Source organism: Lepisosteus platostomus, chromosome 12, assembly GCF_059453375.1.
Source record: "Lepisosteus platostomus isolate fLepPlt1 chromosome 12, fLepPlt1.hap1, whole genome shotgun sequence".
NCBI lineage: Eukaryota > Metazoa > Chordata > Actinopteri > Semionotiformes > Lepisosteidae > Lepisosteus > Lepisosteus platostomus.
In genome coordinates this window covers 16,356,137-16,383,772 of record NC_142622.1, presented here as the reverse complement: position 1 = coordinate 16,383,772, position 27,636 = coordinate 16,356,137, and the positions used below count along the sequence as shown (strand labels likewise).

Below are 27,636 nucleotides of genomic sequence, written 5' to 3'. Positions count from 1 at the left end.
GAAACGTCACTTCCTCGTTTACTCGGAGCGCCATTTTTCCTTTCAGGAGGAGGGTGATGCGGCACAAAAAAAATCGGTGACGAGAAAACGAAATAAGTTCACGTTATTTATTGCCATTAGGGAGTGCGTGGATGTTCCGTGAAGCAGAAGGGCTGATCGCTTGTTCCAAGAGGAGCGGTGTGTTCCCTCTCTGCAGTGGCACCGGAGTGGCGCCTGTGGGTTTGTGCTTTCTGTGCGAGTCCGGCAAAGCAGACAGGCGAAGCCGAGAGCTCCCTCTTCCAGGACGACAAGGTAGCTACAAGAATACTTATCGGGATACAACAGCGGAAAACGAAACAGATGACTCGCGCGGCACCCTCTTGCGAGATAGTTTACCTGATTGCATTTATCATTAAGAGCGTCGGAACAGGGGACATGTCTCTGAGTTGTCACTGGATGTGCAGCCACACAGATGTTTCTCCTTTCGTTGCTTGCTTTCGCCCCTGTCATGTAGGTAAACGATCGATACAGTGTTATTCGGAAGAGGTGCATACATGTGGGACTGCTTTGTTTTGTTACAGCTCATTTATGCGTGCACTTTCCTCCCCTCGGTTTGTTTCAGATTGCGGGTTTCAGTCCTGGCTGCGCCAGTTAAGTTTTTTTTAAGATGCATCCTGTAGCGCAGAGCGGACTTGCAAAGTGAAATGACAAGTTACCCTAGCGAATGACATGCATTTCACTCCCTTTTACATTGATGAATATTAAAGTGAAAGTTTCTTTCCAAGTTGTGCCGTGAGCATTTTGAGCAAGTCGCGATTTTTGTTTTCCTAATTGCTTCTGCTTTGTCTTTCTTTACAGCCCGAAAATAAAATTGTTTGCACACTGCCAGAAACTCAACGGCGAATTTAGGGTACTCCTATTCGCAACAACCAAAATTACAAAGAAGGACAATTAGGGGACCTTAAATTAGGTGAGTAAATATTTAATGCACAGTATTTTCTGTTATAAAGTAGCCCAAGTGTATTATTTTAACACGTTGCCTTAAGTATGTTTACGATCATACCGGGAACGTTTGGTAATTGATCAGAAACCTGTCAAGAAATAGTTTGTTTAGAGACAGTGCAGTAATTTTGACAGGGAGCTGCTTGGATAACTTTTGTCTTGATAGAAGCCACAATGTATCTTCAGTGATGCTTTTCTCCGAACAGGTGCATCTGTAACTCCGAATGCAGTGAATGGGTCAGATTTAACTGGCTGTGATTTGCAACCTTATTAGTGTCATCGTAGTGTCACTTTTTTTCCTTAGAAACGAAGAAAGCGTCGCTGCATTTTTTTTGGGGGGGTGGTTAGCTTGCTAAGCAAATTTTGGCTTGTTTTTAACAGTTGATTTTTTTTCCCGCTAAAAAAACACGTTTTTCAGGCACACCACACCCACCTTTCTTCATTTACACATAACTTTTTTAAATACGTTTTTTTTAACTTAAAAAGTGAATCTGCGAGTTAATGTAAGTCATAAGACGAAGAACCAGAACCCGCAGCTCGCCCTTGAACACCTGTTGTTCAGCCAGTTGTTTTTTTTTGTCTCTGCACATCCCAGGAATACCATCGCGCTGGATTTAAATACATTTTGGACTCGATCTCAGCGCTGATTGCTCCCTCGGACACACTCAGCTCAAATGATCCGATGAGTTTGACTGCGTTGAAATTTTGTAAAAACGGGATCATTCGCCAGGTGCGTCGCGTGACCCGCGAGACTCCCGCTGTACGGCGCTGCGTTATAACCTGTGAAATCAGACCGATTCGACCACTTTGCGAACCCAAGATGACTGAGAAGAATAACACAGCTTGCAAACGAGAGGAGACAGTTTGGACCATCGTGCCGCTTTGAGAGTAGATCCGGGGTCACATCCAGCCGTTTCTTGAAAATAAAAATCAGGATATTGGCATCGACAACGTGACGGAGTAGCTTGTTCCACACTCCCACGACACTTGGTGTTAAGTTACTAGTGTTCTTGGATTAAAAAGCACTTCCTTGTAGTTTTTACTGGTTTCAATGTTCGTTATATATTTTAAAAAGAGGGAGTTAGAATTGACTCCCTTCCATTTTACCACAGTTTGCTAGTTAAGTTGCCTTAATAAATGTATTCTTCATGTGTTTAGCTCAAAGCTTATAAACTATTACTATAAACGGCTTGTCCTAATAAGTATAATGGCACAACGATGTGACAAATCTATCAGTATTTTCCCAGACCACAGGTGCTGTGAGCGTGGTGTGGCTGAAGATGTTTTATGTAATGTGGTCTTTAAGTACAATGTGAAGCAGTTAAAAGGGTGGGTTGGTATTTTATGGCCTGAATGACAGCTGGTGGCTACAGTCTGTACAGGTGTATATTTTTGGTTTGTTTACCTGATGTTCCACTTTACTGGGATACTTCCATGTTTTTAATGGTGTTTTTTTAGCAATTTGGCATTAAGGAGTTGCTGGTTAATTAAATGGTACAATGGAAATGAAATGTTGGGGAAAAAAAACATTTAAGAAAGAAAAGCAAATTCCAGGAAGGCAATGTGTTGTGCCTGCAGTTGTATCTCTTTCTTGTATTTCTAAGAATGAAGTTCTGAATTCGTGTCCAGCCAGGCACACCTTCTGTGTGGAGTTTGTATGGGTTTCCTTCTGCCCCCCAAAGACAAGCTTGCTGGGTTAATGAATGTAGTATTAATCAGCATTGATAATCCTAATGCTTCGGCTATCAATATTTTGCCTGTCAGGCTGTCAGATAGTCAGGTAAGGCACTGAGTTTTACAGCCTACTGCAGGTATGACCCAGTGCTGTATCTTGTAGCAGTAATGAAACATCAAAGCATCAAACGTTTCAGGATTTTATAAACCTCGCTTATGGTTTTTTTTCTCAAAACAGCTGAGACACGTCTAGTAATCTGACCTATTAAAATAAAATGCATTTTTTTTTACCCATGCATGGGACTGCATTTCTAATATCTTAAGTAGATCAGATGACCTGATAAGACTGTTCAGGCTGGTGCAGTGCATCAGAACTGTCAATATACTTTTTGCTTCTGACAACTGGTACAGGTTCTTGACCAAGGGAGTTCTCTCTGTACCTTTTCTAGATCACTCTTGAACTCGTAACAAAGGAGCCCAGCCCTGAGCTCTTACTGAATTTCTGTGGACAGGGATCAGTTAGTTAATAGTGTGGTCCTCTTAATTGTTCGATAATTTGTTCTAAACCTAAAACATTTATTTTTGTATGTTTTTAATTCTCCGAATGTCTGAAAAGATTCTTAAACGTTGCTTTATTGTCAGCAGTCTCTCGGAAGCATGTGGTGGCTTGTGTAATTAAGACTCGCGTAGCCTTGATTATAGATACAGCCGTGAAGGGGAATTGGAGACCTGTTTTGTTTCCAATTCACTGTGCAAGATGAACCATTATGTTACTTCCTCAATATATAGTGCCTAGGGAAAAGCTCCCACTTTTTCTACATTTCGTTTTTGGTCCCGTAGAGTTTCATGCATTTAAATGCACAATTGTTTTTTTCTTGCCTACACCACACTTTCAAGGTGAAAAATGTTTTTTGGGGAAACCGTTTCAGTTTTTGGTTTTGAATATATAATTATCAGAATTGGATACCTCTCCAGCCCCCTGAGTTCGTACCCAGTGGACGTACCTCTGGCAGCAGTGACAGCTCGGATTCTGGAAGCGTAGGTCTCTGTCAGCCTGGCACTCCAGGTTTGGTAATATTTAATCCTTTTTCTTGACGGAGCTTGAACTGTATTGTAAAGTGCCTTGGGGATCGTTGATGGGCGGCAACCTTCAAGTCATGCCACAGATTTTCGGTTGGATTTGCATGGGGGCTCTGACTGGGCCAGTCAAGGATATTTACTTTTTTTTTCCCCTTAGCCGCTCCAGAATAGCTTTGGCTGGGTGCTTCTGGGTCATTGTGATGCTGAAAAGTGACTTTCCATTCCAGTTTCAGCTTTCTTGCAGAGGACAGCAGTTTTTCCTCAAGGACGTTTCCATCCTCTTCTTAAATTCATTTTCCCTGCCGTTCTGACAAGTACCTCAGTCCCTGCAGATGAGATACATCCCTGTAATATAGTGCGGCCACCCCCGTCCTGAACAGTAGAGACGGCTTCTTTGAGTGAGGTGATGTGTTGGCTCTGTGCCAGACATAATGCTTTGCGTCAAAGCTTCCATTTAAATTTTCAGGCACCAGGGTGTTTTGCCATATGCTTGCAGCATCACTTAAATGCTTTGTTGCTGTTTTCTGTTAATGGTTTCCTTCTTGCCCTCCTGCCATATAAGCCAGATCTGTGGATTGCTTGATGTCACATGCATGCCTTAACAAGTGTTGGCCGTAAAAGCCTGTAGGTCTTTCTTAGCATCTTGGTAGCCTCTGTGTTCAGTCTCCTTCTCCTTCTTACTTGGCTGCCAAGTTTGGTTGGAAAGTCTGTTCTAGGCATGGTCTTGATCATACCATATGGCTTCCATTTCTTGATTGGTTTGAATGCTTTTGAAGTTTTTTTTTTATACCAATCCCCTGATCCGTGCCTTTCCACAACTTTGCCCCCAGAGTTTTTTGAAAGGTCTTTGGTGTTCCTGGTCAAGTCTCTCCTTTGATGCACTACCCAGATTGCCATTACATAGGGATTGGATGTTTTTTTCAACCAAGGTATTTTGGTTTATTTTGAATTAATTATCTAAAAAAAATCTAGAATATTTTTTCACGTGGAATGTATGGGGTAGGATATTTAGATCATTGAAAAGTAGATTATTTTAATACATTTTAATTCCAGTCCATAAGGCAACAAAAAATGGAAAAACCTAAATGGGGGTATAGATTAGGCACTGCAGTGGAAAAATACTATCATCATCAATCCTGGAGGATAAAGAGAAATACAAAATCAGGAGCTGCACCTTTACAGTCCAACTCATTCATATGATACACAACACAAAGGAGCTAATTAGTAGATTGTGGTTGTTTTAAATCTGATGTCTAACTTCCTCAGGGTGTTCCACAGGGTTCAGTGCTGGGACCCCTATGATTTAGCCTACGATCCTGCCTCTTAACCAGAGGCTAGAGACACAATCTCAGCAGTACTGGTGCCTGTGTGATACTAACATATGGAAGCAATAAGATCATCCCCCTAGAGCCACAACATTGGTTTGACCAAATTGGTGACTTCAGTTTAGTTCTTAACTGTGCTGAAGTTAAGCCTATGATCGTAACTTGAATAGAAGATTCGGTATTATTACTTGGGTGGTATTTTAGCAATGTGTTGTCATTCCACGCTCATATTAATAGCGTCACAAAAATGTGGAGTATGGAGTGTAGATAAGAGGGAAAGAATCCTCATTTAAATGCATGAAACTCTGAAGCACTGACACGGCATAATTTTAAGACTTTCTATAGGTACTGTATTAGCACTTTTCATCCTGAAGCACACAGGTCACCCCCATCATCCGCCACCTGGGTGGGAGCTAGGAGGTCTTTGATATGTGTCCCTCCTAAAGTGAAAGATGCTGCTGACCCATACAGTGACTGGTGCCAGATAACAGATGAGTGTAGATGTGTCACAACGTTCTTCAAGTTCAGCACTAGGGCTTCTGCATCAGATGACAGCCAGCTTCAGTTCTGGCAGAACATGAAAATGCGTGCTGGTGGCAGGGGGTAGGTTTGGATTTGTAAACAAGCTGGGTTATTACTGGAAATGGTGCAGAATTATTTATTGGGCTGTCCTAAGCAACGCGTGATTACCATGCTAACGAGGGATATTGTGCATGTAGGCCAGAGATGCGCAGGGATTTATTTGTTGGTGCTCTGCTGTAGCTGAGCCTGAGGTGCTGTCATTAAAGGTGGCACAGACAATGGAAGATTGACGGGTTTTTTCGAACTGCTTTAAGGTGGAGCTGATGTCAGCGTGCCATGAATATGCTGTGGTATTTGGAATTATTGGCTCGGCAGACTTTGAAGACCCTTCCATTTGTTTTACTTCCACTGTTGATGCATCAGAAGTATCTGCTTTTTTTATTGCTTTTAACATACTTTCCAGGAAGAAAAAATGTGCACAAGCTATGGCTCTAAGTGTGTTCCAGGGGTCAGAAGGTATCCTGACCAGCTGATCTCAGTGGCTTGCTATTGGCCTTTTATAGTGTGCATGCTTGTACCTTTTCATGTGCTCTACCTGTGCTGAATATAGCAGGACCCAGGCATAATTAGAGCTGTTTAGTCAAGATCAATTTCAAAAGAAACACAAGGAACCACCAGACCAAAAATTGTATTTCTTTATATTGTTTAGGAATATAATTACTGGAATAAAGTATATGATTCTATCTATGCTTCATGCCTAGCTCTTAATCAAATGATTTGACGTAGGCAGTAGAATAATATGATGCTAATGTAACAAGGAGAATATCACCTACAAGTGAAAAAATGTTATTGTGGTGAAATTGCACTTCTGCATTGTATTGTATTGCCCTTGTCTTGCGTGGCATTTTGGATGTGATCGGGGGACTTTAAAAGATTTTTCTGTTTTTTTTTTCATGGCTACAAAATTGACAATTGCCGTATCAGTTTGACCTAAGGCCTCCTTTGATTGAACCCAACCCTTGAGTAATCACACATCTTTGAGATCTGAAAGAACTCTATGGCTAATTTACACGCTTCAGGCTAATTACAGCGCTTTGCTTGGTGACATGTTGATTTGCATTTACAACAGCTCCCACGGCGCTGGTAAATTTCCAAGACTTCTCGCTGTCCTGTCCTCTAAACCCTAAAACCCTGTCCTCTAAACCCTGTTTCCCCCTAAAGCCAGAATACCATCCTCCCCCTTATTACGATAGTCCCCAATTGCGCTCACCAGTCACATAATCACATAACTATAGTTCCCGCTGAGACTGGTTTTAAAACTCAGTCCATCGCATAATCCTTTATCCATGTAGGTGGCTGGTTAGCTCTGTGAGGCTGCTGAGCAGCTGGAGTGCATCTGGGAGGTGCAGCTCAGATCCATTGCCCATCACAGTTGGGAGATGCCCAACAGGAGTTCTGCCCTCATGCTGCCCTTCAGTGGGTACTGAGACTGAAACCTTCCTCAGGGGACTTGCGTGACCGCGTGAGCCTCTGTGCGGACGGTAGGTGGCTGACCGCAACCTGCTGGCGCTCCGACAGGGTTTGGACCCTCCAGGCGGTAGCTGCCTCTTGCTCGGAGGCAGGCCAGAAGCACACCCGGCTCCAGTTCTTTCAGTCAGGGGGTATTTTGCCCTCTGCACTGGTCAGACTCCCACTCCGTCTGCTGCTCCTGGGCTACTACCTTCAAATACAGGCCAAATGCAAATGCAATGCAGATGTGAGCGTGATGGAGAAATCCCCTTCTAATACTGTTTAGACACTCAGAAGTGTAAAAGAGTTTGTACGAGAGCTGATTCCAGCTGCAGTCAGGTGAGCCCAAACAGCATTCTTCCATGATTAAGATTTGTCCACCTTTTCATTAAGCGAGGGTTGAGGCTCTGGTACATTTCGTACCTTTTTCGGCCAGTGATGTTGTCCAGCCAGGCGGTGTTTTGTGGTAGTGATTTCTGTCTCCATTTGGCTAGTAACGAGTCCAGCTTTTGAATAACTTCTTGAGTAGGGGCTGAGACCAGGGGCAGAACTTCACGCTGCGTTGAACACAGGCCACGCACACCTCAGCTGGGGTCCGTTGGACGCAAGTGTCCCAAGTGTACTAGGACTAAAGGAGAAGGGGCTCATTGGGAGGTCTTGCCAGTGATGTGACGCACCATGCAACCTTTGCAACCAGCTCAGTGTTCGTGCACAAGGCAGCATCCCTGTAGAAGTGTTTCGGCTTGCTGCCTCTCAAGTGAAACATGTTCTCAAGACTAATGCTCTGAGAGCTCCTGGTGTCGGGAGTGCATTCTGTAGTGTGGACGGAAACTACATCCAAGGGATCCATCGGAATCCAAGGGAAGCTGGATTCCAGTTTCCCTTGGATAAGATGGCCGTCCACCTCTAATGCAGGTGTGGAATGTGGTGAACAAGATGTAGTTCCTCTACAGGATTGACTGCAAATGGTGGGCTTTGCAGTTGTACTGGTTCAAGGGCAAGGCCTGAGATCTGCTGAACAGGTCACATTGGAACAATGGCTCCACTCAGCAGGTCAGCAGCTGTGTTCCGCCGGCCTGGAGGGAATTCACAGGGCAGAGGCATCACAGGTTCAGTTTCAGTACCCACTGAAGTGTGTGCAGTGGGGCAAAAGTGTGCCAGCATGGGAGCAGAGCAGATGGATTTGGCCTGGCCTTGAGGCCATTTTATGCCATTGAGTTTGACCTGCAAAGCTGACAGCTGGCAAGAAGTGTGAAGCTAAGTCAGCATGTATTGTGACTAAGTGTCATCTAAGTCTATAGACGTGCTGGCTAGAAGGAGGGAATAAGTAGGGTCGCACGTCTTGAAATTTAACATTTGTGAATTTGCTTATTTCCAATTCAGTCTGGCCAACGGGGTCTTGTAGGGAAGGAAAGCAGAGCAGGATTAAACCAAGGTGAAGGTTGTCAACCACAACTTTCAAATTAGCGCTGCAGCAGATTAAGATCATGGGCTTGAATCTACCTAGTGAGTGAACCTCTCCCAGCCTCCTGCCCACGCATCCTCATCTCAACCTGGTCTTGGTTTTTATCCTGAAATAAAAACTCCAGTTTCTGAGCGGAAGTGTGGGGAATGACAGGCTGGAGACGACTTTACAGGCACACCAGACGGTTTTATTGCCCATTTCATTACAGTGTGGTGTGATAATGATGGCGGCATGGAGAAAAAAGTGCAGGCTTGGACTCTGGGGAGGGATTCATGTGTATTTAAGCTGATTGCTATGAGTTTGTGATTAGTTTCTTTAGTTGATCAATGTCTTTTAAATGGATTTAAAGGCAGTGCATTAATACTTTATCATAAAAAGAAGGGTTACCTTTTAACCACACGTACTGCTGTATATACTGTAGTACATAATGCGCCAGTACAGGGGTGGACTTGGCTATTTGCAGCGGTTCTCTGCACAGAACCCCTGTAAATGTCGAAGCCCTACAGTCTTCTTTTTTGGAGGCTGCAGATGACGGATCAGAATCTGACAGGTATGCCCTTCTCTTAGCATTGGCGTGAGCGTGATCAAGATGTCTCCAGCTTTTTTAACTTACCTCTTGTTGGCCGATACACAGCCACAGAAATAAACCCGATTTGGTTTCCTTCCAACGGCTGGATTTGAAGCCCATGGGGACACGTTGTATCACCACAACGGCAATGACCACAGGATTGAGAATCAAAAAAGCAGACAGACAAAGGAAGAACCAAAGGGAGATTTACATAAATTTACCCAAATGCCTGGAGAATCAGAAACAAATTTGATGAGATAGGTGCTATCACAATGGTTCCAGCAGGCAATTACGATGTTACTGGAATCGCAGAAATCTGGATAAAGTGGAGAGGAAAGTTAAATCAACTGATAATGTAACAAGATATACTGTTCATAGTATACCTATAGACCACCACATGCAGATGTTGATTACAGTTTAACACTGTATAATATTATTAAGAATTTATATGCAAAAGAAGTGTTTTCTCATGGGGAAACTTCAGTTTTCCCAGTATTGTCTGAAAAAGACCTTTAGGAATATCAGCAGCAGAAACATCAATGGTAGACATACAGTAGTTTTATTTAGATTGTGTCCACAGCGAAAGTTTACAATTTCTGGAAAGCAGGCATTGAAGGGAGGAGATCGTTCAAGAGCAGTAGATTAGGATAGATATAAATTCAGTGGACCACGGATGACGATAGTTTCAACAGATTCTACTTGAAGCACAGATCATGTTTATGCAAAAAGTGAGTAAATCAGAAGGCACAAAACAGTATCCCAGCAAAACAAGAACAATACGGCAGAAGAGAGAACTACAAGCAAACAGTGGTATCCAATTTAATTAAAAAGTACAATGTATTGTTAGCACAGGTAAAGAATACTAGAAAGGCCAAGAGAAATTAAATGTATATTGAAGTGGAGGGTAAAATGCTGACATGTTATTTAATTATGACAACAGTAAAAGAACCATCAGGGGTGAAATAATATATACCTGGGAAAAAAATGGTAATTGTCTAGACAATGAAAGGGAATCGGCTGATTATACTAAACAAATGTTTCACTCTGGTGCTCAGTAAGGCAGAAGTCAACAACATGCCTCAGGCAGTGGAAGGACAAAGGTGTGTAAGATTAACCTAGAAGCGGGAAAGTGTTTTGTGTATTAGAAGCATTGATGATCCCCAGGGCATGATGGTATCTTACCTCTTGTACTCAGGATGACACAACTCTTCCAACAGTGCCTTAACACCAAGGTAGAACCCAGGGACCGAAGAATTGCCAATGCAGTACTCGTTCATAAACAGGGTTAGAATACTGAACCAGGTAATGATAAACCAATACGAACTAAACTAGAACTCGTATCTGGAAATCATATTGTAGAGAATAGTGTGAAATTATAAAAGGTTGGTCGTGCCTAACAAACGTTCCCAACGTTTCACATAAAAGATTACTTCTTAAATTGCAAGTGATATGCATTCAGGGGGTTGTGAGTGAGAACTGATTCTTAAATAGAAAACAGAGGGTACAGATAAGAAGGTATACTCAATCTGAGGAGATGTAAATTAGTGGAGTACCACAGACATCTGTACTAGGACAACAGCTCTTCTTAATTTATATCAATGACTTAGATTCCCATACTGGAAATCAGAAGTACTTTTTATAAAGGGAACAGGAGACATTTCTTTACTCAGTGGGGTTATGAGAACAAGCTACCCAGCCAGGTTGTTAAAGCTGATGCCCTGGTTTCTTTCAGTATATGCATGGATGCAATCCTTTGATTAGTTAACTTCATTGACTCCTCTACTGGTACAGCATTTAGCTCACTGTTGGCCCCTTAAAGATGGCTACCTTCACTACCTTCGGTCATCACAGACACTTAACATAATGTTATGCAAAGTAACTTTGTATTTATTCCTTTTAATTAAGGGGGTCCTCTATTTGAAATCCCTTTCTTCATTACCTTATTTTTGTGGAAAAAAACTCCCTTGTTTTCATATACAAAATCAAAAGTGTTTATGAGCTGATGGTTTGAGTGCCTGTTTGCAGCAGGCCTTGAAGAATGTCATTGTATGCCTTGATCATGTTACTGGCATTACCTGACAGGCATCCAGTCACGTTTTTAAAAATAGTTTGTAAAGCATTTTTACATTTGAGAAACCCTTTTCTTCATTTGAACACCAGTGAGTAAAGTATTATACGGAGGTAAAAAAACATTCTCTTTGTTACTCACTGTTGTTTTTAAGTGTGGTTAAGCCAGAGATGTCGTGGAATTTTGCCCTTTATGACTGTTGCGTTTATTTTTTTCCGATGTGGAAAGTACATGGTACAGAAACATTTATGGTGTTGCTGTAGTAAACAAGTTCCCACTTTGTAGGACAGATGAGAGTAAACCTCATCCCTGCGTCGCCTCTGACCATTGTTAATCAAATTCTAAGAATTCCCGTGAATGTTATCATTGTTTTCATCTGCTATAATGGTTATACAGTATAAAAAAAGACACATTTCCAAAAGTGGGCATATTAATTTTTTTTACTATACAAAATGAACGCAGAAAGAAGCAGAATGTAACATTCATTTGTAGTAAAATAACTGATGTTTTATATGATCTAATAGAGGATGAATTACACTGCCATTTTTTCTAAAACAAATATATGTAGGTTGACCTTTGACCACAGATTATTAAGTCATGCTATGGGCTGTATTGTAACAGCTCAGCAGACCTTTAGTCCACAGCAGACACCTACATTACTGCATAGTGCACTATGCCAACTTTATAAGCCTGCATTGTGATGTCATAATCACTTTGATTTCATTATTCTGTGTGTGTATGCCAGTCTCCTTAACAGACTGTGCTTTCTCTGATTTAACATTTGCAGGGTGAACAGGGATGGTTGTATCAGACAAAGTGAACATGGAAAAGGCTGTTTAACAATCTGCATGATATTAAGAGACCTTAAGAGAGGATCTCTCATTAAGTTGTAGCCGTTTCTTGGGACATTGCGTTCTATTTGTTTTACAAGCTGTAGTGCTCGTCAACTTACTGGTCATAGTCATCTTGTTTCTGAGCAGGATATTGGATTCACCCGGGCATTCCTAACTCAGTTCTGAAGTACATACTGGCCAGTCAACTGCTATCATTGTTGTGAGTCCTGTTGAATATTTGTGGGTCTAAATTGTGCAAACGCTGAGAGGAAGGACCAGTAATCCGGGACCAGCTGTATCAATGTTGAATGGCTTCTGCACAGTGAAGAGTGTGTTGATGTAGGGTTCGTGGCATGTAGCTGTCATGGCTGATGATAGAGGACGTGTCTGCTTTTAATAGTTAGGGGTGCTGGGGTGTGACTGCAGATGGCTTAACACACTGATGCAGGGTCACTGAGACCTAGAAAGTAGTGTTGTTATTAAAACGGGCTGCAGTTTAAATGAGAAATCCTACAGGTCTTGGGTTTTGTCTACATGTTTTTAACAATCACAGAAACGTCGGCATGTGATTGGTCAGCATGTTGTCCAATCAGGCGCCACCATCTGGTTGTAAATACCTTTTGTGTGTTTAAGGCCTGTTAATGCACCTTCAGTTTACAAATGCTGTAAAATTAATTCTTATTTATGCAACGTAAAGAGGTTTTTGTTTTTTAATTATATCTGTAGTTTTTAAATGACTGCAAAGTGTTTGTTTTGTGTAATCCTGATCCTGTTTGATTTTTTTTCAAAGGAAACATGATTTTACAATAATTCCAGCAGTACACATTTTCAGTAGTTGCACTCCATTATGTTTTAGAAAAGCAAAAGAAAACTAAAGCATGATATTTGAATTCCCTGTGTAGTTGTACTGAGATTATTTTAATGTTTAATCCACCTGTCGAAAATGCCTTGAAAGTTACTGGTCCTCATCCAGTTTTCTTTGTGTTTTCTTCCTGCCTTGTCAGACATTGAGAACTGCGGGGCTCCAAATATAAAAGAAGAGTGTACTTATTATTGGCCTCTCACTAGCTCCAACAAGTCCACTGCTCTGGATAAAAGTATTTGGAACATGTCCTGAGCCGTCTTTAAATCGTAGTGAGAATGGGATTTTGGCGAAAAGGAAAAGGCTGTCTGTGGGAATATGTTTAAACTGTGTCTGTGAATGATGAGAGAGGTCCCTGACCACGGGACGCAGGTTGTGGACCCACTGGACCCGAGACTGAAAGATCTTTTATAATCAAACTCTTCACAGCATTAGTGTGGATTGAGGTACATTCATGATTGTGGTGTCAAAGGAATGCCTTGGTGGGGTTTTGTCAGGACTACAAGGCACATAGTTAGGGATTTTCTCTAATACTGTATACACGACTAAAACAGCAGGAACACCAGAACAACTATCTGTGTTCCGCCGTTCAGTACCAGAACTGCAGCATGAAACTCGCCGTCTTCAACACTCAATAGAAAACAGCCCGCGCAGTTGCAGATTGTACCGTTAAAGCTTTTGCTTTAACGGACAACTGTGCATCTGAAACACCCTTGCGTCATGCAAAAAAGTCCCAAATTTTCATTCTGAATATCCCCTAATTTTCTTCAGTGAGCGCTTTCCAGCATGTCTCAAGTTACCGGTTTTAATTATTTCAGGTAGGTAGCTGCGTCAGCATGCGTAGGCTGCAAAGGAACAAGTAATAGGTTTATTCCATGCTGAAAAGAGAAGAAAGCACAACGTTTCGGCCGTGGAGCCTTCTTCAGGTGTGAGGGTTTTAATTATTGCTTTGTGAAAGTTTGCCAATTTCTCGCTAATCTTGGAAATGCAAGTAAGGTGTTTTTATTGCGGTGCATGAAATGAAAGCATAGGTAATTGCGGGGCTCTCTTGAATTTCTATAAGCTTGCTGGCGTGAAAATACGCATCTAATATTCCTTTTTTCAACTGGGCTTTTATTAATGGCTGAAGGCTTTATCTACAGGGAAGAAAATTAGTCCTAAAAGAGGAGGAACAAAGCAAAGGCTCTTTTTGATTTTTAAAGAGGAACTGCAGTGCTATTTTTATATTTCGGAGTTAGAATCAGCCTTGATGAGTGTATTTCAAACCACAATACAAGTAAAATGTACACAGTCGTTTGTAAAACCTCCTGTTTACACTACAAAATAGATTACATTTCCTTGTATGCCCAGCTACATGTCCTCTAATTCAGAATAAGGCAACAAAACTACCAGTGACGTGTTGCAGCCTTATTGCATTTTAAACAAGCAGGCTTGTGAATATATCTCTTTTAATCCAATAAAAATATTGTTCTAGACTTTGAGACGGTTATGCAGAGAAATACTACTTGTTACATTGCAGATCACATTGGAACATTTCTTCAATGAAATGTCTGCTGCACAACCTGTACTCATTAGTTCATACATCTCATTACATTATTCATCACAGAGACAAGTGAGCAGGAAGGGCAGCATCACATCACAATTTGTGGGAACTTTAATGCGAGTTTGTGACAACATGAGAACTTAGAGTACTTTCACAAAGTTCACAATTATGTGCTTAGTTTGAAATTTAGTTACATTTTTCTCAATGAATTTATTTCGTTACCGAGATTTTATAACCGGTCTAAGAAATTGGGACTGCATTTCCCCTTTAAGGAAACCGTTACAGGAAAGATGATCATTCTCGGAATCGGCAGAACAGTTTCATGCATCTCAGCTGTGATGTCCTGTCAATTACAGACAATCTATAGAGATTTTGGATCTGAATAAAGTTGGGAATCTTATGAGCAGAGAAAGTCCAGCACGTCCGACAAATGATTTGGTCACAAATGGCTGTAAAACACTTAATTTTCTGACGTGTTGTAGTTCAAAATAGTTTTCTTTCATTTGCCTGTAGTGTTGATAAGCAGCATTTATAAGGGAAATATTTACAATGTTTTGCAGCTGATGGTATTGGAGTGGGTCTGTTTTTAATTTCAATTGTTTTTTTGTTATCCTGTGCAGCACAACCACCCAACAACTTAAGAGCAAAATGTTACTTTCTGAAGATGTTTTTTGGGTTTGCATCTTAAGAGCTGACATTTTAATAAAGAGAGTATGTGTGTATTAAATGTCAGTGTTTGATTTGAATAATGGTATTTAATTTGAACAATTCATGTAATTGCCAAAAGAAGTGGTTAATTCAGGTACGCTTGTGATCATGGTGAGGTGGAACATCCTGCAAAATCGAGAGCCAGATTCTTTCATCTGTATTTTAACAGTTTTCACCAAGTTAGAATTTTCTCAGCTGGTGCAGGGATGGGTGTGATGTTTCATACAAACCGAGATTTTTAAAAATCACTCCACAAATGGACAACTAGCTATTCAGTTGTGTAGCGTTGTTAGATACAGTGCTGACTAAGGACTGAGCCATGCTCATTACTCCCGCCTCATAACCGCCGACGCTATTTTGCGAACGACATGGCAAAGTAAGTCATCTACAGACTGTAGTTATATTATTGGTTTATTATAAATTTATAAAAAGTGAAGAATTTTTGCGTGTAACGTAGACCAAATTTACATATCACTTATTTCACTAATATTTGTATCCATCTCAGACCAACTATAACAAATATATCAACCGCCAGTAGACCACAGTCGAGAAACATTGCCCTAGTACAATCTTGACCAAGAGGGACAAGGTAGATGAAGTATGTAAAACTTCTGAGAACCTAGTGAGTAACCATGTGCAGCTGGCTAGCAAAACTCTTTGGAACTGTGAAAAACGGGTGTGAACCGGCATGCTTTGTCGCAGTGCAAATTCAGAAACTGAGCAAAGTACGCATTAGGAAAATATTGGGGGGGAAAAAAAAAGCCAATCGAAATCAAAAAGCACTTTTCCTTGTCGGAACAATCCCTCGTGCGACTATAAGGAAGTGGCCTTAGGCTCTTGCTCATCAGTATGCGTGCAGTCGGTTGTAAGCCGGTTGGCTTGCGGATGAATGCGGACGTGATCATGATGAGATGGTACAGATGCACCTGTGGGGCTGGGTACAGTAGTCGGGGAAAGACATGCACCGCAAGGTGGAAGGGAAGATGAGATCTGCCGGGATGCTGAGGGCAGGAATGCCCAGACACGTCGGTGTACATTGGTCACCAGTGTCAGATCAGTTGCGATACAGTCAGACAGACTCGACTGGTGAATGCAAGACTGAAGAGCAGCCACTTGGATTTCTAAATCCATCTTGGATTCCTAAAATAAGATGTGCTGCATGGGGGAAAAAGAACTTAGGTCTGTTCCGTTTTATTTTGGAAAAGCTACCCAATCATGTCGCTGAAGACAAAACCCTGCCTTCTTTCAGCTACTACTACCAGGCAGGATAGATGGGCCGAGTGGCTTCCTCTTGTTTGTAAACGTTCTTATGTTCATGCTTTAGGAAAACTTTTGAAAGGAAGATGGTTGTCTTTACAACCTGAATACTTGGGAACTCATCAGAAGGCCTCAAAATCTGCTGCAGGAAAGATCCCACCAACACGCACACGACCATCAGCACTCACTAGGGGGCGCCACCCGTCACATATATCAGGAGTCTCTTACTCACTTCCTGCTGGGCCTGGAGTCTTTGTTCGTGTTCCACCGCAGTTGTGTTATGTAGATGGTCTAATTAATTATTTTATTAACTTCATATTTGTTCGTGCTTATTACAGTTAGATTGAGGGGCTTATGCTTGAAGGTGTACATTACAGGCACTTTACTTCCTTTTTATGAGTAATCAAAGTAAGAGACCTCTTATAAAATCTTAGAAATGTCTGAATAAAGACAGCAATTATTTAATCAACTACTTGGGTTGGGGCAAAATCCAGAAGACTAGGTTCTTCAGGAATTGCATTTGAGACCTAAAGCAAATACTAAATGAATGTTCACAATGAAAAACCTGCAATTGCTATTAACAGGGGGAGTGTTGGAAGAATTGATTGCCTCCACTGTGATGAAGCTGTCGTGTTCTGAATGATTGTCCTGTGATTTCTGCTAGAGAGAGAGATGAATTTAGATCTACATCTGTATGTGGATTAGAAATGGATTTATGAATATTCCCGTAGTTCAAGTTGGCCGGATTTGTGAAGTAGCTACCATTTAAGTTTATCATTCCTTGGCAATTTGCAACTCTAATGGCCCAGCCTGCAGAATTGTAATTACAAGCCAGAAGTTGAATAATACCCCCAATTACTGAGGAGCTGCTTCAATCAACGTGTAACTGGGGTTTCAGCTGACAACTTGGAAACCTAGAGTATATAGAAATAGAAACATGGACGTTTAAAATAGTCAGTGATGGTTTAGAAATGCAAAGCCTGATTTGAGATGATCATTCACCTTGATGGAACAACAGATTGATTAAGCCCGTGGGAGAGAGCTAGGCCATGTTAGAAAGCTGGTTTACTGCTGGACACTAACGGTTGTGCTTTCTTTACACAGGGCAGAGACGATGTTTCAGCTTCCTGTAGTTAATCTGGAAAAAATCAGAAAGTCCAGGAAGAGGGTAAAAAATATTTTGTTGGATATTGGCCTTCAGGATTGTAAAGACCTGCTGGGGGTGAGTTATTAATTGTTAACTGTATTATTACTGTGAGTCCAGGGTTGATTTTCATTCTATTTTCAGTTTTATCATAGCACAAAATTGTCAAAAGAAGACTGAAGTAATCAGTGCTGCTTCCTCTTTGTGGTGGCTCTGTGGCTAAGGATCTGCACCTTTGGCTGGAAGGTTGCTGGTTCATATCCCACAGCCGGCAGAGAAATCCTACTCCGTTGGGCCCCTGAGCAAGGCCCTTAACCCCAACTGCTCCAGGGGCACTGTACAATGCCTGATCCTGCAGTCTGACCCCAAGCTTCTCTCTCCCTGTCTGTGTGTCTGTGTTTCATGGAGAGCAAGCTGGGGTATGCGAAAAGACAAATTCCTAGTGCAAGAAATTGCATAGGGCTAATAAAGTGATGTTATGTTATCAATATACACACACCTGTTTAAACGTTGTCTGTCCAGAAATGTCCACACAATCCAGCGACTATATGTTCCTTAACATACGACGAAGGATTAGGATATTAGTTTTCACGTAAAATGAATTTTGGAAATTCCGACTGTAAGTGCCTGTGTGTTTCTCTTTCCTATGTCAATTATAGCAGTTTCTTTTTCTCTGAATATTGTTTTTTTTAAAACAAGCTGAAACAAATTTCCCCATTAAAGAATATCCTACTCTGTTTCTCCTAAATGAGCTGTTCTCCATGTAGTCAACAAGCAAGAGAAAGAGAAAGCTTGAGGCGGTCCAAGCCTTTCAGGAAACTATATCAGAAGTGTGTTGCAAATGTGAAAAAAGCCTTTGAGGTGTTCAGTTCCAGTTCATTATCATTATTTTCGTCATAGTCTCTTACCTACCCTCACTGCAGGACTTGTAACTTGAAACTTGTCAGGCTCAAGCTTGCGCATGGGGGTATGTGTAACAGTGACCACGCATGTGGGTTTTCTCTGAAAGGGAACCAGCAGCACTGTTGTTTACCTGCATAGGGATATCCTTGGGCAAGAGATTGCTACCCACAGTTCATTTCCATTAAATCTGAAATGGCTGCTTGGATACCAGTGGGATGAGCAACAAGATAAGGGGATGTAGGGCAGCAGGGCTGTTCTGATTTGGTGTGCTAACAGTGATGTAAGCACCAGCCAATCACAGAGGAGGAGGTGGGAGGTACTGCTGCTTTCTATGATGTGGACAAGAGGCCGTTTGCTACAAGAAAACAGTTTTATTAAAGGGGCAGTAGGGGGACAGAATAATGCTACATTATTGACCGTAGAGAGGCATCACCGGGGACTGAGAGATCTTTAGAATGTGGTTCTTACCACATGGGGAGACGTTGATCCAAGAGCTGAAATGCAGCAAGTCCATACAAGACCTGAGTTCTTCAGTGCATTTCTGTTAACTGTTTAATCTCGTTTTGAATCCAGTCCAGTGGCTTTGTTTGGTAGCGGTCTAATATCGTTTGCAGACTGGAATCACCGTGCCATCCTTTTCCTGTAGCTAATTGCACTTCATGTATCGCTCATAGACGTGTGAAGATTGCAAACTTGAACTTGTGTTCATGCATGTGCAGTCCTGAATGGAGATGGTAGAGAAAACATGCTGTCGCCCTGATGTTTTCATTTGAAATTTCAAGGTGGCTTGAAATCTCTGATGCTTTAGTCAAGTGGGATCATGCGCAGGGTCAGTTCGATATTGAGAACAGAGAAGCTGAACCTTTAACCCTTTAATCTGCCGGACCCATTTCAATGTTTTCAGACATGTCGCACAATGGCTGCCAGTGGCTTCAGGCGTCAAACCCCATGGAAACGCCACATTGCATTCTAGGCGGGGTACGTTCAGTCTTTAGAGTAGGTTTATCCAACCCTTTCCAAAAGGACAGGACACTAGTCAGGGGAAAACTGCCACCACCAGTTATTTTCCCATCTGTCACCCTGCCAATCTGGAGTGAATAGTGTAATTGACTTGGCTCACCACCACCCCCTCTGGGCACTCGTGGTGTCCTGCACCCTGACCAGAAACAAGCCTATGTGAGCGGCAGCCCTCCTTGGGGAAACGGCTAGGGAGCAAGGCTCTGCGCATCTGTGTGAAAAAAATGGTTAGTAATAACCCAAAAACGTTGCAGTAGAATTAGACTTAGTAATGGGATATCTGGTGAGAAACGCACAGAGAGGTAGGTTTTAGCTACTGCAGATGTCCTGAGTCAAAACATGTTTTTGTCTTGTTCAGAATGTAGATTTTATCAACAATCCAGAACTTTCCTTCCCATTTAGAAACTGTTAATTGTTGCCAAAGGTGCTTCCACCAAGTATTTCGTCGTCCGTACACTCAGCATAGTTTTGGATTGTTCTTTGCAAAACCCCGGTGTTCTTGCTACATGCTACTCTGGGTTTGTGCAATCTTGCCTCCCTTAAGTTTCCTTTTAATTGAATTTCCAAAGCACTTCCTGGGCTCCCCTCTTGATCTGCAGTGTAGCGGGGGCAGTTGCTGTTTTCAGAGGCAGACGAAGTGGTTCCCCTCTTGTAGGGCGGGTACTTTAGGATCTGTGTACGGAATGCAAGTACATCAAGTACTGTACATCCGTCCCTCGATTTAGGAACTGAAGGAACCTACGTCTGTTAGGAGTTAACAATTAGGCCCTCAAGAATTGTTTTACTGTTTTGTGCATTCCCACCTGGGCTAAGTTTCTTCATGGTCTTTTCTTCTGAGTGGAAGTGTAACTCATGTATCCTACACTTGATTCAGTAACATGAAAGGGAAAAGGGGTCTTGGCTAATTGGGGATCTTGATTAATTGCCCAAGGCTGGCCTAACTCTCTGACTTTGTTTACACTTTTTATGGTAACAAACTGCGACTGACCAATCATAAATGTAAGGTTTTGTATGAAAAATTAGCTCATCTTCAGAATAGAAGCCTGTTGCTGTTCTTAGGAACATGAGTGAGAGACTAAGTTAAGCTGTTAACTTCGTCTGTCCTCCTTTCTTTATTGCACTAAAGAAATCTCCAGCTTGCTTTACCAGAGTTGTGTAGTTTTCTGAGAAAAGGGTCTAACAGAACATAATCAATATACTGTAATAAAGGCACTCTTCTTCAGGTAAGATGTAAAACCAAGGTCCTGATTCTCCGTAGTCATTAACAATCCCAAGGTGATTCTTGAAAAGAGTAGGGGTGTTACCCCGGTGTCCTAGCATGTTTTCTGCCTGGCCTTTACCCATCATGACCTCCCAATAATCCCCATCTCGGAATTGGCTTCAACACTCTGTTCTCTTCCCCACTGACAGCTGGTTTGTGGTGAGCGTATTGGTAGCACCTTATCCAGGTTGGTGCTGAACATTGGTGGTGGTGGAGGGGAGTCCCCATTACCTGTAAAGTGTTTTGAGCGGATTGTCCAGAAAAGCGCTACATAAGTGTAAAGTTTTTTTTTTCTTTAAAAAATGTTTGTAAGGTGAAAATTTTTAAACCAAAAACAAAATCCCCATTACTTTTTAATGTGAAATCATTTTTTCCCCTGTCACTAGCACTGTGAAGTCTCACATTGACATGGATACAGATTAAGTAGTTGAACACCTTTAATTTTTTAAAGTTGTTGTACTGTTTTTTTTACCAGGAGCTGCAAAGCTTTGATGCAGGTGACAAGTATTTCCACAACACAGAGTGGTGGGATCTCTCCGAAGGAGACTACAATGGGAAAAGGAAAAAAAAGGTATTCATTTTAAAGGATCATATCTACTCCACACTATCAGAAAACAGTGGGTAGATCCATGCTGATTGATTGATTGATTGATTGATTGATTGATTGATGTAACAGCTTTTACTGAATAATAATTATTTTGCAGAGGCCTCTTTTTCATAGAAACTCACATTAACAAGGGCTTAACTGCTGCTGCTTAGCCTTGGGAAGATGGACTTCAGTCTTGCTACCTGCCTGAAGAACTTGGGTGCATTAGACATTTTCAAGCAGTTTGTTGGTTTAGCGTCTGGGTGAAATTGGCAATAGGCACTTGTTGCTGACACAATGACAGCAAAACCTTAAGAATTTGTAAGTGTGTCTTATTCCGATTAAGATAAAAGGTTGCTTAGAAAGTTGGCCTATTGAAACATTGGACCATGAGAATTGTGCATCACAATATGCTGAAATGTGGCACGTGTGCCATCATCACATTTCAACACTGACGTAAAAAGTTTCAATACTGTATATACTGTAGATTATTCTACGTATTTACTGCTCTGCTCTACTCTGTTTATGTCCTTATGGATAAACTTAAGTTGCTGGGCTGCAGCAGTTGGGTGCTGTTATGTATCTTCTTTCATTCTGTATGCTTTGATTGTATGTGGGTAGTTCGTACAATTAAGGACAAGGTTTTCTGAGCTATGACAGTGTCAGCAGTCACCTATTTCTAAATATTTCCTCAGTTACAACTAAGTAGCTTCCATGTGTTTTATTTTCATGGAGTACAGTTATGTGACTCACCCATATCAAACAGCATAATTCTCCTAAAACTATTTGTTAATTGAAATTGTTGTATTTTGAAGTAGCTACAGTTGAACGTTTCAGTGAGCCTCTGGATTTTCTATTCTCTTGCATTAGTAAGCAGCCACAAAGTGCTTGCAAAATACAAAAATTAACAAAACATTAAAGCATTGGATGTCTGATCACTGGAAAAAAAAACCTACTTTTCACAGCTGTAACAATGTCCCAGGGTTTTGTAACCGAGCTTCCTATACCATAAACAGGAAATCATAAAGGTTTTGTGTTATCAGGATAATGATTGTCAGTCTTTATTTTTCAGCCAAAGTACCGCACCAACCTGTTCTGCTGCAGCCTGTGCAAGTTCTCCTCCAGGACTCACTACGCCTACAGAGGCCATGTGCAGCGGTGCCATGAGGACGAGCAGGACCTGGAAGCTCTGGCTACCTGTCCCGTGTGTCCTTTCACTGCCCACCCCAAAGTCATCAACCAGCACTGCAAGATCTTCCACACTGTCCCGAGGAAGAACCAGGCTGCCCCTTCCCAGACCGGCTCCGGATCTGCAGTCATCACGGACAGGTTCTCCTGTCGGAAGTGCCCCTACCAGGACTCCTTATATTACTGCATGAAAAAACACATACTGGTGAATCACTACACGTCGTTGCTGAACCGCTATTTCGGGCAAAGAACGGAAAGCGAAATGAACGCCAGCTCCCCCCCTCTCCGATTTTACTGCAGGATGTGCAACCTGCCAGCCGACAGCTCCGAGCATCTGCTTTACCACATCCTGACTTCAGACAAGCACAAGGAATTAGAAGGGCACCTGAAATTCCTAATGTTCGAGCACGGAAAGATCGGGAAAAGAAATCAGCACAATAAGCTTCAGAGTATCGCTCCAAAGGCTAAAATGAACCAACCAGTAAAAATCCCCAAGGTGCTTGGGACCAACGAACAGCAGCCAGCAAAAATGCCCCAGTTCCCGCAGAATGTCCGGCATTCTCCCGAAGGAACGCTGATGACCGGGGCTCCCGTCGTTCCTGCTGCGTCTCCTCTGCGGGGTCCGGCTGGAGCGGCGAACAGCACTGGGACTCTGGTGTGCGCTCCCGGGACGGCCCACACCTATCTCCCGCCGCCGGCCTCCGCTCTCGTGCAGCTGGCCAGCGCGGAGGCGAAGGGTCTCCTTCCGCCGGGCTCTGCGGTCGCGACTCTGCAGAACTCCCAGCCTCCTCCCCGAGGAGTGACAGCCAGCATGCCCCCGCCAGCCAGCGTGGCCACCTCCGCGGCGCAGGCCGCCGGCGCAGTCTTGCGCAAGGGCCCCGCGGGCGCGTCGTTGCCGAGCGCCCCGGAGAGCGCTTCGAAGCAGATGTCAATTTCCGTCGGCGTTCCTGTGCAGCAGCAACAGCGCCTGACTCTGCTGCCGCCTGGTCTTCCTGTGAACGTCCCAAACAAGATGGGGGTGCGGGGCCCCGGATCTCAGCCGCTCCTGGTGACGCAGAGACTTCCTCTAAACCAGACGGTGTCTGGTGTCGGCTCCTCCAAAGGCACCATGCTCGCCTCTCAGTCTGTCCTCAGCCAGCTCATTCCCACGGGAAACAAAGTCAACGGCTTGCCCACTTACACGCTCGCACCTGTTCAGGTCACCATGCCTGTTCAGTCTGGTGGCACTCAGACACTCAACACAGGACCTTTGACGGGGGCCCAGGGCAGTGCCACTTTACAGCCAAACAAGCCCCCAGCCCAGCCTGTACTGAGCTCTGCTGCAGCATCCAAGCAGGCCAAGAAGTGGATAACATGCCCCGTCTGCAATGAGCTCTTCCCTTCTAACGTATACCAAGTACACACGGAGGTAGCCCATAAGCAGGCTGGTGCCAAGCTCCGTCACGCCGCACAAGGATTAGCCGCCCGGGCACCGTTTTTGAAAAAGGTTAAGGAGAAAACCATGAAATGTCTGCTTTGTAAAATCCTGCTTTCGGAAAAAGGGCTTTTCGAACACCTGCTGCATGGTCTGAACTGTTTGTACTGCCCAGCAATGTTCTACTCTCTAAAACAGCTCATGGAGCACACAAACGTGGAGCACGGGCTATCGCAGAAAGCAAACTGCGACTTCATGAAAAACGAGTACCAGATTTTAACGGATTACAGCGGGGGACTCCTGTTTCCGTATTTTGACTTTAACACGTGTGCGCCTAAGGAACTTCTGGGGGATAGGGAGCTTAATTTGGTCCTGGTCACTGGTTCTCGGGACCTGATTTATGTCAAGATGGTACCAGGTTCGACTCAGACTATATGCCAAGTCCCTGTTAAGACTCACTCGACCAACTGTCCCTTTTGCCCAGAGAAGCTGCACAGTGCTGAGGACTATGAGCTGCATCTGAAGGTGAAGCACCACATTATGCCCACGATCCATGCCATCCTGAAGACCCCGGCCTTCAAGTGCATATACTGTTGCGGCGTGTACACTGGGAAGACAACCCCCAAAGCCATTTCTATTCACGTGCAGCGCTGCAGGTGTGCCCCCAAGACTGCTAAGGACTTGGAGAGGTTGATGAGCCCCGGCTCCAGTGCTCAGAGGGTGATCACAATGAACGGGGGACTCCAGAGAGTGGTCCTCTATTCCATGGAACCAGGAGGCCCTCAGGTGGCTTCCAGCTCTCAGGAATCGAACCCTCAGCTGCAGAGCAAGCTGAGATTGGAAAAGGCCTTGAAAGAGGCGGTCGAAGCCAACAAGAGGGAGAGAGAAGCCCTGGCTGCCAAACGGAGGAAGGTGGATACGGAGAACGTCGCCAAGCCCCCCGCACAAAACGAACCTTCTATGCCTCTTGTCCTGGATCCCACTGGGATGGAAATGCGCTCCTTCGAGGACCGAAAGCAGTTCCTCACCAAGTACTTTAACAGGAAGCCGTACCTGTCCAAGAAGGAGACGGAAGTGCTGGCGGCCCGTATGTGGTTCAACAAGACCGACGTAGCGTGCCACTTCGGCTCCAGACGGTCCCGATGTATGAAAGCCATCCAGAAGAACAGGGCAGCCGTCTTGTTAGGGTTTAATATGGCGGAGGTTATGAAGTTGAAGCACGACCTTTTCATCCCGGAAACAGACACTGAATAAACCGTTTCCACGGTCGTTGAGGAATTCTTCCAGGAAAAAAAACAAAAACCTGATCTGTCCAAATCCTGTTTTGTACCTTTCACCGAGTCTACAGGATCAGAGTTACCCAAAGCAAATGTGGCGAAAACCGATCTCGTCGTCGATGCAGATGCGCTGAAAACCCTGGTGCTGCCAAACGTCACAATGAGAGCTAGTGATCTAGGAACAGTGTTGCTAGACATGGGACTGTTATAACCTGTTTCCATTGCTGTGTTTCGGCCACCACTGAGCTGGCCAGTCTGGCCGAAAGCAACAGTTCTTTTCCACTGCAGTTCAGTTCCACCTCAGGTACACCACAGGCAGTATAATTTTGGATCTTGTCTGAGGCCAGGCAGGCTCTACTGTGGCATATCTAGATCAATAAATTGTTTTTTGCTACATCATGATGGGAGTTTACCATCTTAAAACAATTTCAGTGCAAGTGCTAGCTAGATTCAGGTACAGCTGAGAAGATGCAGCTGGAGCACAGACATTTCTATAGACACCCTGGCCAGAACGACCAGCTCATCTGTTAGTAGTGGTGGAAACAGGGCACTAAATTTTACACTAGATTTTGTAGACTTTATGATCAAGCTTTCTAGATGAAAGAAAAGTACTGTCACATCAAATGTCATACAGCACAATAATTCCTTAGACAAATCCATAGTATTAAACTGTAAATCATAATATGTTGTTTATTTAAACCTTTCTGTAAATTTCAGATGTGCAGAATATGGTGTTAGTCTGGAGTTAAACTTGCCTTTTAAAGGTAGAATCTCCTAAACTTTAATGGGTTATTAGTCGCAGTTTCTTTGGTGGGAAAAAAAAACCCTACTTATGTTTTGTTCCTTCAAATGAAAAGGGTGGCTGATATGTAAAACATATCTGACTTGTGATATATTTTTCTGCCCTGTGCTCTTAAGGGTTTGTTCATGTGCCCCTGAATATTTTGCTTTTGTTGGCATTTTTTTTTCTAGAAAAAGATACAAATATTTAAAACTGTAGAAAGTTTATTTTTTTCTGTTCTTTTGTACACATTTTATTTATATTGTAACATTTAAAATCAATATATGTAAAACTCTGGATGTGCTTTTTATTTAATTTGACCAACGAGGCTGAAAAGCCGGGTGTATTATTTAACTGTGCTGAGCCTCAAATTGCAGGAGCTCTGGAGGGTGTGTTCATGTAACCCACGATGTTACACCACCGTTTGGGAACGCTGCTACTACGTATTAAAACAATCTCAACAGCGATTTAAAAAAAAAAATGTTTTACCCAACTTTTATTTAACCTTTTTTTGTCATCCTTCGCTTTTCAACATCAGAACCAATGTATGCCAGTATTTTTATCTTTTAGTGTGACCACCCTTTTGTGGTTTAAATAGTTTGTGGTTTTTACACTGTTGATGGAGGCCTAAAACTGAATTTTGATGTGGATACTAGAAAAGATTATTTCCTTCCCTGTGTCTTCTGGCGTGTATACATGTGTTTGTGGGTGCAACTCTTCACAGTTTCTAGGCTATTTTTGGCCTTGACCAATTTTAAAATGTGTGCCACCTTTTCAGTTGTCTTTGCTACCTGCTGTCCAATTGTCATTTAAATCCACATTTAGATTTCAGCACTGCGTGAGCTGATTCACTAGATTAGACATTACTTATTGTACCAGTCTACCCAAGACAAGGTGAAACATTTGGTTCATTTTGGGATTTTATTTCTGGTTATTACATGGTAAGGTGTTAATATACTATATGCATTGTAATATACTAGTTCAGGATGCTTTTATCACAACAGGTACTAATAATTTTTTTCACAGGTTGGCCTAAAAATTACTTTCCAGTCCTGGTCCGTTTGGTTTCATTCGATTTGAACCAAAGGGTTTGGGGATTTGGGTTAATTTTCACAGGCCTGGTGTCTGTGGCTGTGGGAAACACCAAGATATCGACAGTATTTTTTCATCAGTTGCAGCTAACAGGTCATTAAAAATGACTTGAAATAACTGAAATTGTGTCCTGTTCTGTCAGAGGCAAGGAAAATGATCCACAACATTGCAGTTACCCATCTGAATCAAGAAAAGAGAAAAACATATCCAAAATATTTTCTCATTTGGGCAGTTAAAGGCTATGTAATCTTTAAAGAACTTCAGTAAAAAAAAAAATAGAAACTCTCATGCTCTACAGATAATCCTGCAAATCACTACATTTTATGTGCTCAACTGAGTTATCTGCTTCACTTAGTTCACTAAGATTAATTAACCACTGCGATCTGTAGAAGACTGAACAAAGCTTGAAGTAACTTAATGAATTGAGTTTTAGTTTCTAGTCATAGTTTTCAGCTGACTAGTTTCTGACTGCCTTTGGCATCTTTATCTGCATTTGCACCTAGGCAGAATTTATTCCGATTTTTTTTATATGCTGCATGTTGGAGGCCAGTAAGTGATCATTCTGACATCGTGCAAAG

At 42.6% G+C, this 27,636-nt stretch overlaps 1 protein-coding gene across 5 annotated transcripts; it reads left to right on the top strand.

Moving 5' to 3' along the window:
* LOC148651179 (activity-dependent neuroprotective protein 2a-like) lies at nucleotides 1-27,181 on the top strand. Of its 5 annotated transcripts, none has more exons than XM_088601163.1 (5): nucleotides 5-291; nucleotides 838-949; nucleotides 17,500-17,617; nucleotides 21,196-21,291; nucleotides 22,379-27,181. In XM_088601163.1, the coding sequence occupies exons 3-5, from the start codon at nucleotides 17,510-17,512 to the stop codon at nucleotides 25,160-25,162; spliced, it is 2,988 nt and encodes a 995-aa protein (XP_088457289.1). In that variant the 5' UTR covers nucleotides 5-291; nucleotides 838-949; nucleotides 17,500-17,509; the 3' UTR covers nucleotides 25,163-27,181. The 5 variants fall into 5 exon arrangements, 3 of the variants coding, with proteins under 3 accessions (XP_088457289.1, XP_088457290.1, XP_088457291.1); XM_088601164.1 differs by lacking the exon at nucleotides 5-291 and adding an exon at nucleotides 312-489; XR_015925688.1 differs by lacking the exon at nucleotides 17,500-17,617 and having other exon boundaries at nucleotides 1-291; nucleotides 22,379-22,416.
* Nucleotides 27,182-27,636: the final 455 nt, after the last annotated feature.